The 13,902-nt window shown below is 36.6% G+C and overlaps 1 protein-coding gene across 2 annotated transcripts in view; it reads left to right on the top strand.

Annotated features, from left to right (window-relative positions):
• Nucleotides 1-12,978, top strand: part of LOC136876936 (peptidyl-prolyl cis-trans isomerase-like 3) — a 147,617-nt gene extending 134,639 nt beyond the window's left edge. For both annotated transcript variants that reach the window (XM_067150710.1, XM_067150703.1), the window contains one exon: nucleotides 12,763-12,978. In XM_067150710.1, coding sequence (XP_067006811.1) covers nucleotides 12,763-12,889 — 127 coding nt within the window. In that variant the 3' untranslated portion in view covers nucleotides 12,890-12,978. The remainder of the gene's footprint in view (nucleotides 1-12,762) is intronic.
• Nucleotides 12,979-13,902: the final 924 nt, after the last annotated feature.

Genomic DNA, 13,902 nt, shown 5'->3' with positions numbered 1-13,902 from the left:
GACTTGTCACTTAATGATTGACTCTGTAAAAGTCTCTGTTTATAGCGAGTGACTTTGGTCTGAACTGCCATCACAGCCCAAATTCGTTACATGTTTATACTGATACTTAACATTTTTGATCTGCCAAATTCAACGTATTGGCAAATTCGGCATACTGTATGGTTAAAAATCGCAGACGAATCGGTGATTAAAATATCACTGGGGTAACATTCGTCTTTCCTTTTCCTTGCTAGATAATATGAAGGGTAAAAGTTACAGCTATATGTTTTAGCATTTTCCCTCAGTTCTTTGTACTGATTAGATGACAATTGCAAATTTGTTATCATAGCAAGAGTCTGATCAGGTGACATTGTCGGTTGTTCCTGCAAAAATAAATTGCATGACCTTTTCATTTTTATTGCACGTTGCGGAGAGGCAAATGAGAGTTCACCAACAATATCAGCAGCATCCTTTTTCCCAGATGCTTAAAAACTCATCTGAGTTGCAGAAACTATTTCTTCTTGTGATTTTTCATTAAGAAGTGATCTAGTTTTCCTTCTCTTAGACCGTTCACTCATTTCTGCAAACAGTTTACGCGGACGTCCTAGAGTGCTAGCAATGGCAGGCTCATCCTGATGTGACACACGTCCTTCTGCAAGGCTCGCTCTCTGGTCCAACGAGCTTTTATTGTACTTCAGGAATTTGTCCTTTTTTCTACTATATTTTGTCCAGCGTGATCAAATTTTAGCGCAGAAAATAATGACCGATTTCCTTACTGACTTGGATATATCCTCGGAACAATCCTCAAAGCCTAAATATTCAATGACAAAGCAAAGCAAAACACAAAGCAAAGTCATCTCCGCACAGGCCATGAAGGCCCTTGGAGGGGTGGAAGGTAAAGACTTCCACTATCCATAACCTCGGCTCTTGATGGGGTAAAGCGGTTAGCTCTATGCTCGGCCGCCTTTGACCCCAGGAATTAACCCGGTACTCATTTTTGGTGAAGGCTGAGTGAACCTCAGGGCTATGTGCGCCTCCATAAGTGGAAACCTCATTTCTTAAATTTTACGACTTCCTGATGGGGATTCCAACCCCCGTCCTTCCGGGCGAACCGAGCACACCTTTACCACCTCGGCCAGGCAGCCTCTAAATATTCAATTACAACATCCGCAATATCATCGTTCCGCTTATATTCCCTGCTGTTCCTCCACAGCTCGAAAACCGACCTCCGGGTTACCATGAGTCTGCTTTGCCTATGATTAGTACCCACTATGTGAGGTACACCATGGGATAGTACGAGTCCCTGTGGTCAGTACACTTATGTGAGGAACACCATAGGTTTGCGTTGACTGTAAATGGCGCCGCAATGTGAGAAACAATATAGGTCTCTGTTACATATGCGCATTACATTACCTGTGAGTAGTACCATAATGTGTGGAATACCGCGGGTCTATGCTACTTTTGATTAGTACCGTAACATGGCAAATACTATGGTTCTACTTTCCTAGCGATAAGTACCATTATGAGGGGCTGATGACCTGGATTTTGGACCCCTTTAGACTACAAGCATCATCGATTCAGTATTGTGCTTTTGAATCAGTGTCATGGTCAGTAATACTATTGTTTAACACTAGTTTCTGGGAATGAAGGGCATTGCAGGTCGGATCCACTGATTGTTTTAAATTCATATCCATTCATTCATTCTTCATCCTCAAGTTTTGAATTCTGTTCAGTGGAGGATTTTGGACTTTTAAATTGTCATTACATTTCGTCTCATTTTGTACCATTAGGGGCCATTGACCTAGATGTTAGGCCCCTTTAAACAACAAGCATCATCACCATCTATCTGTCATATTTTCGTGATATTCTACTGCATAATCTCCCTGCACTTCTGACAAATATACCCATCTAATTCAACTATTCGTCCTCAATATTCTTAATCTCCATTGTTAGCAGTATTTGTTTAAATTCCTTAATACATAGATGGTGACGTGATTTAGAGGAATAATTATTTATAAACCCTTCCTGTACCTGCTTATCTTTTCAGTTTTCTCATTCGTGCCTCTGTACGTACTTTCAAATTTTCTTTATATTTGTATGTCTCTTATCAAAAGCTGTAACAGCTAAAAAGACATGATTACAAGTTTCTCATTGATAAAGACGTACTCTGCATTAGAATATGCACATTACACTTACAGTTACGGTTATATGTGGTATGGAAAGAAAGTATATCTTGAACAATCAGTAATTGCTGGACATTTAATGAACAACAATTGAGACTGTATGAAACAGAGTGTGATTATAGACCTACTCCATATTAATGAAAAGAAACTAAAAAGATGTGTGTTGATAAGTGATACGTAGGGACCTGAAAAATTAGCATTTGTTTGTTTCAAAATTAGCATCTGTATTTTCCAAAATTAGCATCTACTTTTCCAAAAATAGCATCTATTTAAAAAGTTAAAATAATCACATGGTATTATTAATTTTAACGATTCCAAGCTTATAAAGTGCAGTTATTGTCCTTGGTTCACACACAGTACAAATTCATTGTTCAAACAAAGGCATTGTCAGTACTTTGGCATTTCTTTTTTTCAAATTGCACCGTCTGTCTGGAACCACTGTGTTGTAATGATACAACAGGCGCTCGCTATCTACATTGTTCGTTGGGGTCCACAACAACTCAAGACAGTATTTAGCAAATATGCTGAACTCTGTCTGAACTGCAGTTAATGCAAGCATGACATCACATTTTTCACTTTCTTTCATCTGAGTTTGAATTGCATGTTTCAGAGAACAGTAACCAGACTAGTTATCGTTTCGTGAGAGATCTGTTACTCCAAACAATTTCTCGAGCTCATCTAATTTATCAGTGTTATTCAAAATTATATTTTTTGGATGCAAAGCTTGAGAAATTGACACAAAATGCTTAAGGTTGGGGTCTTTAGCTTTCAATGTGGCTAGCTTGCACTATGAAGAGTGAACAGCTTTGACAAATGTGTCTCTATATGCAGCCTGCTGTAGAGGAGTGAGCTGAATGAAAGCATCATTAGTTGCTGCAGGAAATATCCTCTCACAGATTAAGGTAAAACTGGTGTCAAGGTTATGTAGTTTGGGGTGAAGGAGATGAGAGGTAGGATACAGAGACCCTTCAAGTTCAATAAGGAGGTCAACCAATCCAGCTGCATGATCTGTGACAGAAACCATGTGGGAGTGAAGCCTATTCACTTCTCGGTCACTCAGATCAGTCAGGTACTTAATACCACAGTTGTTGATGTCTTTCATGTCAGACATCTTGAAAAATGTAATAACATCAGCAAAGTAAGCACTCAAATAGAAGACAGCCTGAAACCAGCTATTCCATCAGGTTATGGCAGGTGCAGGAAAAGCTTTGCTTCCTTTGAAGCACCATACTTTGATGTTAAGAATTGTAAATAATTATATTTTCGCTTTCTTATATTCAAAAATGCAGACTTTACCATAGCAACCACATGATTTAAATCTGTCATGGACGGGGCACTGTCACTAACAAACTCTTTCACTGCATTATATGGTACACTATAACTGCGCAGAGCTTCTAAAACAGCATGAGAGCAGTTTGTAGCATTTCCTGCATCAAGATAGTTCACAGAAACAACGTGCAGCTCTCTTTTCGATCCGGCTGGGACTTGGAATGTGTTGATAAAAGTACAACAGCCCATTCTATCTGTAGTTTCATGACAGAGTATGTTAATGTTCTTCCCCGCTAGAGCCTCTGCTGTTCTTTTCTGGTGGTCAGATGCAACTTCTAGAAAGGAAGAAAGACCTCAAATCATAACAAAATAATTTAAAATTACTGGATCAATTGGGTACAGGTAAGATAGTTTGATATGGAAATCACACTCAAAATCGGTATCCTTCAATTTTGCGCATGGTTTCGATGTCGTAATACCTGAACCGTACCCGATCAATGAAATCAAAACTTACCCGGTAAATATACTTCACGTAGAGTTCTCACATATGGCAGCTCTTCATTTGAAAACTCAGTAATCGAGGCTCTTAGCTCTTTGCTTTCCAGCTTTTCCAGAGGTATAACTTTTGCTTTGGCAAATACTTCAACTGTGCGTTTCGAGAAGTTATCTCTGGAAATTTTTCTTCGTTTACAACAATCTAACAGTGTAAGCACAGAAGATTGCTTTCTTTGAGATGTACTAGCAGTAGGGGTTGAACTTTTGTTATCGCGTCACTTACCCACGTGTTTTTCAGATTTAACATGTTTCACAATGCTATCTTTTTCCCACCCAACTCAGCAATTACAGTAGTTGCAAAACACTGTCGCTGAATCCGTGGCATATAAACCATCCTTTGCATATTGCTGAGCCCTTTCATGCGTAGTTTTTGTCATGTGCCCCATAACCTAAACCACTGGACTTTCTACTCTTCACTAGTTTCATTTTTGAACAACAGGAAAACAACCCTGTGTCTATCTCATTATTTCCATGACACTCGATTTACATTTCGATAATAATCGATACAGATCTTATTCCCCTTGCTATTCCCATTGTAAATATTGATTAAATTCAGCAAGCAGCAATTGATCGGAACGGTCAAAAGATTTATGAATCATATTTTGAGTATTTCTGATGATTTTGCTGAAATATGTTGTTTTTGCCAGTAAAATAGCACTTTTTTGCAGATTCACACCAAAATCGCATATACTTATTTTGCATTTTGGGTCACAATTCACATTTTGTCGCACTTCTATTTATGCTTAAAAATTATTTTGTTCCACATTAGAATTACCGTAGGCTTGGAAGCATGACCAACAAGTGGCAAATAAGTTAATATGGGAAGGACAGCTGATTCAGAAAGTGATGGAACCAACCAGAGGGAAAAATATCCTGGATGTCGTGCTGATAAAACCAGATGAGCTCCATAGGGAAACTGAAGTAATAGATGGTATTAGTGATCATGAAGCTGTTTTTGTGGTAGTTAAAAATAAATGTGATAGAAAGGAAGGTCTTAAAAGTAGGACTGTTAGGCAGTACCATATGGCTGATAAAGCAGGCATGAGGCAGTTTCTAAAAAGTAACTATGATCGGCAGAAAACGGTAAATAAAAATGTAAACAGACTCTGGGATGGGTTTAAAGAAATTGTTGAGGAATGCGAAAACAGGTTTGTACCATTAAGGGTGGTAAGGAATGGTAAAGACCCACCTTATTATAACAGAGAAATAAAGAGACTAAGAAGGAGGTGCAGGCTGGAAAGAAATAGAGTTAGAAATGGCTGTGTAAGTAAGGAGAAATTGAAGGAACTTACTAGAAAACTGAATCTAGCAAAGAAGGCAGCTAAGGATAACATGATGGCAAGCATAATTGGCAGTCATACAAATTTTAGTGAAAAATGGAAGGGTATGTATAGGTATTTTAAGGCAGAAACAGGTTCCAAGAAGGACATTCCAGGAATAATTAATGAACAAGGGGAGTGTGTATGTGAAGATCTTCAAAAGGCAGAAGTATTCAGTCAGCAGTATGTAAAGATTGTTGGTTACAAGGATAATGTCGAGATAGAGGAGGAGACTAAGGCCAAAGAAGTAATAAAATTTACATATGATAACAATGACATTTACAATAAGATACAAAAGTTGAAAACTAGAAAAGCAGCTGGAATTGATCAGATTTCTTGGTTGGAGGAGCTATACCAGATGAATGGAGAGTTGCTATAGTAGCCCCTGTGTATAAAGGAAAGGGTGATAGACATAAAGCTGAAAATTACAGGCCAGTAAGTTTGACATGCATTCTATGTAAGCTTTGGGAAGGCATTCTTTCTGATTATATTAGACATGTTTGTGAAATTAATAACTGGTTCAATAGAAGGCAATTCAGTTTTAGGAAAGATTATTCCACTGAAGCTCAACTTGTAGGATTCCAGCAAGATATAGCAGATATCTTGGATTCTGGAAGTCAAATAGACTGTATCGCGATTGACCTGTCTAAAGCATTTGATAGGGTGGATCATGGGAGACTACAACTTCATTGGGGTAATCACATAAATGGGATTGTAAATAAAGGGTACAGATCTTTGCACATGGTTATGAGGGTGTTTAGGGGTTGTAGTAAGGATGTAAAGGAGAGTGCATATAAGTCTCTGGTAAGACCCCCAACTAGAGTATGGTTCCAGTGTATGGGACCCTCACCAGGATTACCTGATTCAAGAACTGGAAAAAATCCAAAGAAAAGCAGCTCGATTTGTTCTGGGTGATTTCCGATAAAAGAGTAGCGTTACAAAAATGTTGCAATGTTTGGGTTGGGAAGAATTGAGAGAAAGAAGAAGAGCTGCTCGACTAAGTGGTATGTAATTTTCCAGCTAACTCATTCTTGGTTGCCAGCGTTTCGCCCTCATGTGCTAGGGTGGGCTCATCAGTTTGTACCTAGCACACCTACCAATACACTGGCTAGTGCATACCGTGGAGGCCACTGCGTAGGCTACATGCAGCCACCGGCAGTGCCAATGCACTAAGAGAAGAGACTTCGTCTCATTACTAAAAATTGATGCCTGCTTGGCCATCAGATGATATATATGTTGATTCCCATAGGGAATCTGAAACATTTGTCTCGAATATTGGTATTATAAATTTACTGACCTTGTCCCAACCCTCTGTACAAACTCCGTACTTACAGTAACTTCCTTCTTAGTAATAATTAACAGCTGACTATAACCTTTTCCTGTAAATAGTCAGAATAGGTCTAGAAGATGATTATGTAACATACCAACCTCTTTCAGAGACGAGAAGGGGCATCAAAGATTGCACGAGTAGATTGCAGAAGCATGCGGAAGGGAAAAGTACTAATATTAGAAGCATAAGGAAAAATAAGAACATTTTAGACGTTGTTTTGAAAGCATATGATCATAGGTTTGATGTCGTAATTTTAACAGAAAGTTGGTCACTGAGTAATGTTAATATAAGTAAACATGCCTTGTATAAATCCTATTACAATGAGGGTTCAGTTAACAAATGTGATGGTGTTGTATTAATGGTAAAAAATGGTTTGGAGCACGAAATGGAAATTATTGAGTATGATGACTTTAAATTTCTCAGAGTAGTAATTAACTATAACAACAAGAAAGTAGCTATTACAGGAGTATATCGGTCACATGAATATCACAAACAGCGGTTTCTCAGTGCGTTAGATCATTATATCCAAGATAGATACCATGTTGAAACCGAACTGATAATAGGGGACACAAATATAGACCTTTTAAATGAACACGACTGTGACGAATATCTCAACATGGTACAAGAAAGTAATTTTCAGTCCTTAATAAACAATCCTACTAGAGTATCTGGTACAAGTAAATCCTGTATTGATCATGCTTTGATCAAAAGTAGGTTGGGAAATGACGACATTCTGTCTATCATCTCTCAAAGTAAAATTTCAGATCATTATCCTATAATAGTAAGTCTCAACATTCAAAATGCCTCAGTCCCTAATAATATACCAAATTTTCGACGTAACTATTTTAAAATAGATCATTTTGAGCTCAAAAATCATTTAAGTAAAATAAACTGGGGAGACATCTTAAACAGCGGTGATTTAGATATCAAACTTGATAAATTCGTGAATACAATTAAAAGCTGCATGAGCCTGTCCACTGTTAAATTGAAATCAAAGGAAGTCAAAAGAACAGAATGGATTTCTTACAGTTTGGTAAAATCTATTCACACAAGAGACCGACTTTATCAACAATATTTAAAAAATAAGGATAACTTGGAAATTAAAGAACAGCACAGGAAATATAGGAACAAACTAAATGATCTAATTATGAAAACGAAAACTGAGTACTATAGGAATCTGATCAATCGCAATTCAAATAACCGGGGTAAGGTCTGGGGCATAGTCAATGAAATAACACAAAGGTCAGTTAAAAAAGAAGAGATCAAGGAAATCAGATATAAAGGTGAAATCTGGAAAGATGACATTAATATCTATATATATAAAATAAGAGTTTTGTCTGTACATTGCTCAGAATTTGAAAATAATGGTATTTCTGTATCGGTCATGTCCATAGTAACAAGAAAATGCACTTTTTACTTTTCCGTAATTTCTGTCTGTCTGTCTGTCTGTCTGTCTGTCTGTCTGTCTGTCTGTCTGTCTGTCTGTCTGTCTGTCTGTCTGTCTGTCTGTCTGTCTGTATGTATGTATGTACACGCATCACGAGAAAACGGTTGAAGAGAATTTAATGAAAATCGGTATGTGAAGTCAGGGGATGAGCCTCTACAATCTAGGCTATAGATCATTTTACTCACGCTGAGTGAAATGGTAGTTTAGGGGAAGGCCTAAAATTGAATTCTCAACTATTTATGTTATTAGTGGTCTAATGAAAATCGGTATGTGAAGTCGGGGGATGAGTTTCTACAATCTAGGCTATAAATCATTTTCTCAGGCTGAGTGAAATGGTAGTTTAGGGGAAGGCCTAAAATTGAATTCTCAACTATTTATGTTATTAGTGGTCATATTTTAAAGAAAATGGGTATGCAAAGTTGGAGAATAAGTTGCTACAATCTAGGCATCAATAATTGTATTCACGCTGAGAAAAATGGTAGTTTAGGGGAAGGCGTAAAATTTAATTCTCAAATATTGTTGTTATTAGTAGTCCTATCTTAATGAAAATCTGTATGCAAAGTCAGGAAATAAGTCGCTATAGTCTAGGCTGTAAATTATTTTATTCACGCTGAGTGAAATGGTAGTTTAGGGGAAGGCCTAAAATGTAATTCTCAAATATTTCTTAATAGAGGTGTAATCGATGAATGCTACATAACTAAGGTTATATAGTATTAAATTTCCTATTATTCATGTCTTATACATTGTTACCGTACTGGCTATGATCACAAACATATTCATTAATTTGGATTTTTGTTACTAAGTCCATATCAGCGCCGAGTAACGAGAAAATGGGTAAACAGTATTTAATGAAAATCGCTATATAAGTCGGAGAATAAGAAACTACAGTTTACGGTATAAAATATTTTACAAATCACAGAGTCGAAAGAAAACTAAATGTGAAGGCCTACAATATAGAAAGCTCCTAACATTGATCAACAATAACATTACATTGGCCATTGTTTGTCGCGATGTGCTTTGTGTCTTCTGTTGCCCCTCATCTCCGGTAGATAGGACTACTGCTGCGTACAGAGTATTTTTTATTTGATTTACGTCGCACCGACATAGATAGGTTTTATGGTGACGATGGGATAGGAAAGGGCTAGGAGTGCCTTCGGTCTTAATTAAGGTACAGGCCCAGCATTTGATTGGTGTGAAAATGGGAAACCACGGAATACCATCTTCAGCGCTGCCGACAATGGGGTTCGAATCCACTATCTCTCGGATGCAAGCTCACAGCTGTGCACCGCTAACCACACGGTCAACTCGCCCAGTCGTACAGAGTGCAACAGCCTCCCAGAATATTGATGGGAAGTAGCTGGGAAGTTAGATAACTTTCTTCTTTAGCATGCCATTCCCCTGGTTTATAAATTTTCTGATACTACTGGTACGTAACACACTGGATCATCATAGCATTCGGGCTATTCAATCCCTACTCTGAGGCACTGATTGGAATGAACAGTGTGCATATTTAGCGGAATAATGGCAGATGAGTGTTCATAGCAATCTGCGGCCTGGTCATCCCAGCTCTGGAACTTTGGGCTATTAGATTGGCACCGCAATCTAACCGCAGCACTGTTTGTTAAAAGTGATAAAACGTGCGGCTTTCCATTTAATCTAGTATTTTATATGATAGCATTGCTTTTAATCGCTACATTCATACTTACGTTTTTGTAATGACGTATGTTGATTTCTGTTAAGAAAACCACAAAGTCAGTCTTTCTGAGAATCCCGTAGCGAAGCACGGGTACATCAGCTAGTTTCTAATAAATTTAACAATTATTTCATTAACGAAACCACTAAGAAAGCAAAGCATCACAGACAGATTTCCGACTCCACATTAAATATCGCTCGCAACCCTCATACTTGCTTCCTTGCACCGGTAACAGAATACGATCTGAAGAGATGTTTGAGTGAAGTACATGAAAACAAAGCTGTAGGAATAGACAATATTTCGGCTTGAATTATTAAAGAAAATATAGAGTCATTAAAGGAACCGTTGCTGAATATTATCAATGATTCCTTCACCTTAGGTTACTTTCCAAAACAGCTTAAAACAACAATAGTAAAACCTCTTCATAAATCTGGAAATATTTATGACATTAGAAATTACAGACCCATTTCGATAACTACAACAATATCAAAAATATTCGAGAAATGCTTAAAGAACAATATTTACCAATTTTTAGAAAAACACCAAATATTTTCACCCAGACAGTTTGGATTCATTAAAAATCTCGGAACGACTGATGCTATATCCGCCTTAACAAAGAGAATATACGAAAATCTTAATTCTTCTCTGCTCTCCACAGGGATATTTCTCGACCTTGAAAAGGCATTCGATAGTGTGTCACACGGCTTGCTCCTCCAGAAATTGGAAAAATACGGTTTTAGGGGTAATGTGCTGGATTTGCTTGAGAGTTACTTGACAGATCGAGTACAGTATGTCAAAATTAATCAACATCTAAGCACACCGATGAGGATAATAAAGGGTGTCCCACAAGGCACAGTACTAGGTCCTTTATTGTTTATTATATTTATTAATGATCTAGAGAAAACAATAGCAATTGCCGAACATACGCACATCGTAACATATGCAGATGATACAGTCATTTATGTTGAGGGTGATAGCTGGAATCTCGTCAGACAGAGAGCAACTCAAGCACTGCTTAAAGTTAAAGCATGGTTAGATAATAATGAATTATTTCTAAACATTAAAAAGACAAAATTTATGAATTTTTCTGTAACAGATACACAAAACGATTTTAATGAATTAATTGTACACAACATCAACTGTAAATTTAATTGTAACTGCTACAAAATTTATAAAGTAAGTAATGTTAAGTATTTGGGATTATAAATTGATTCGAACATGAAATGGAAAAGTCATATTACCGATTTAAGAAAGAAAATCAGAAGAACTGTTTATATATTTCATAATTTAAAATACATATCCAGTATGAAATTATTAAGAGAGGTTTATTGCGCCTTAGTTCAGTCTATTCTTAGCTACGGAATTTTGGCATGGGGAGGAGCCTACAAAAATGTAATCAATAAAATACAGGTTGTTCAAAACCTTATATTACGAATAATGTACCAGAAAGGAAGATTATACCCAAGTAGTCAATTATATGCTGAAGCAAATATATTTAATGTAAAACAGCTCTATGCCCTTGAAATATACAAATATATTAACAAAAACAAAAATATAATTGAGAACATTAAACATGAATATTCAACACGCAGTAAGATGAACCACCGTTGTATGTTATACAAACCCAAACGTAGCATAACAAAGCGCAATTTCTTGTACTTCATTCCAAAATTCTTTAATGTCCTTCCCGGTTCTTTACAAACTACTTCATTAGGTCAGAAAATGACTCTGAAATGTCTTAAATCCTTTGTCAGGGATAATAAAACTGTTATGGAAGAAATAACTAAATGAGAATATCACGTCACCATATCCAATTTCTATTCAGTGCTCCACCATGTGCTGTTGATCATATCTGTAATTCACTCATACCCATACTCGTACTTCAGGCATCATTTTTAAAATATATTTCTCTCTATGTAATTAATATTCTAAATTACCACACACAAGGTTTCACCTTACGTGGTATTTTACTGATATGTACTCGACTCTGTTGAGGTTGGTGTAATTTTGTATAATAATAATAATAATAATAATAATTTAATGTGTGCAAGAGATAGTTACAATTTCAAATTATTTTAAGTATTAATATGTTAATAATATTTCTCAAGTAAGAATGTTATTAGAAGAGTTATGTATATATAAAACAGAGTCCTGTAAATATGTAAACGACATGATGAATGAATAAATACTACTACTACTACTCATTCGGGACAAATGTTTCAGATTCCCTATGGGAATCAACATATATATCATAAGTGGTATGTTCCGAGCTGTCAGCGGAGAGATGTCGTGGAATGACATTAGTAGACGAATAAGTTTGAATGGCGTTTATAAAAGTAGGAAAGATCACAATATGAAGATAAAGTTGGAATTCAAGAGGACAAACTGGGGCAAATATTCATTTATAGGAAGGGGAGTTAGGAATTGGAATAACTTACCAAGGGAGATGTTCAATAAATTTCCAATTTCCTTGAAATCATTTAGGAAAAGGCTAGGAAAGCAACAGATAGGGAATCTGCCACCTGGGCGACTGCCCTAAATGCAGATCAGTATTGATTGATTGATTGATTGATTGATTGATTGATTGATTGATTGTCAGTACAAGATTTAAAAATTTGCATTTATCACAAATGCGATTTTTTCGGGTCCCTAGGTGATATGTATGAAAGGGGAAAAATTATGTAATTTCCAACTGTAATAAAGATTATGGTGTGTTGCATCCAGCTAAAACAATAGTTCGTTGAGATTTTATTAATATAAACATCCAAAAAATATGTGGTATTATTAAAGTTAGTTTTTGCTGATATTTTTGCTTTTCCTTTTAGTTATTTCTGAAATTTTGTGGATGAAGTACTCTTGCACACCCTTGTACCCATCATGCTGCTCTAACTTTTAATGTTTTAATTCAAAATCTGTTTTCCTTGAAACTCTAATTCTATATTATTGTTTAGAAATCTTCAACTGACCTTTTATCCGATTTGTTACAGAGTTATTGATGGATTTGATACATTGGATGAACTGGAAAAACTGCCGGTGAACCCGAAAAACTACAAACCTCTGACTGATACTAGAATTACTGGTGTCACTATACATGCCAATCCAATGGCTGGATGAAGCTTCCCCTCTGATGAGCATATTTTGTCAATAAATGTACAATAACTTTTTAAAATATAAAAGCTTAGTTTCATAAACTACAAATGAAATTCGCAGACCTTTTATTTACAGAAAAGTTCAAAGATATTACGGCTGAGTAACCCCTAGTCTTAAGTTAATCTGTAGATATATGTGCAGTGCATAAAATAAGTGAACTCACGTCCTCATCCCGAGCTGGTGCCGCTCTTTTCAGGTACACCCCCAATGGGGGTGAGGTGCATGTACCATTTAATCACATACCAGCCCTCCTGCCATTCTTAAATTCCTGACAGTACCAGGAATCGAAACCAGGCCACCGAGGACGGCAGCTAATAGTGCTAACCGTTACGCTACGGAGGCGGACAGTGCATAAAATACTATAGTAAGACTGATAATACTGTCATACTAAATTATAGTTTTTGTAGTATAAAACTTAAAAAGAAGAATTTATTTAACTTCAGTAAATTCACATACAAAGATTCCAGGTTTGAATTCAAACATAACTTAGTTTTATTCAAAGGTCTTTGGTATCTGTGTAAGATTACTGGAAACTGAGGCCACTCACAGAATTCTCAAGAATATTCAATGATTGTAAAAGTAAAACAGAAAATGAAGTAATAGTGTTCTGTTTGTCTTCTCACTCTGGTAGACACAAGTTTCATCTTGTATCTTATGACTCATCTCAATCCTTGCACTTCGCTCATTTTTCTTATTTTTTCTTTTCATATTACCAGTTGTGTTTCTATTGATAGCTTCCTGGCCTCCTTCTCTTAAACTTCCACACTATTACAGAGCAATGGATTAGGAATGTGTAACATTTAGAATGGCCACCAGAATGCATTAGTAGTGACCAAGCAATTTGGCCGTGCGGTTAGGGTTTGCGTAGCTGTGAGCTTTCATTCGGGAGATGGTGGTTTTGAATCCCGTCGGCAGCCGTGAAGACTGTTTCCCATGGTTTTCCATTTTCACACCAGGCAAATGCTGGAGCTGTTCCT

The sequence above is a fragment of the Anabrus simplex genome, chromosome 1 (assembly GCF_040414725.1).
Source record: "Anabrus simplex isolate iqAnaSimp1 chromosome 1, ASM4041472v1, whole genome shotgun sequence".
In the NCBI taxonomy this organism is placed as follows: Eukaryota; Metazoa; Arthropoda; class Insecta; order Orthoptera; family Tettigoniidae; genus Anabrus; species Anabrus simplex.
The sequence above is the reverse complement of the archived record's forward strand: the minus strand, read 5'-3'. Positions and strand labels throughout refer to the sequence as shown.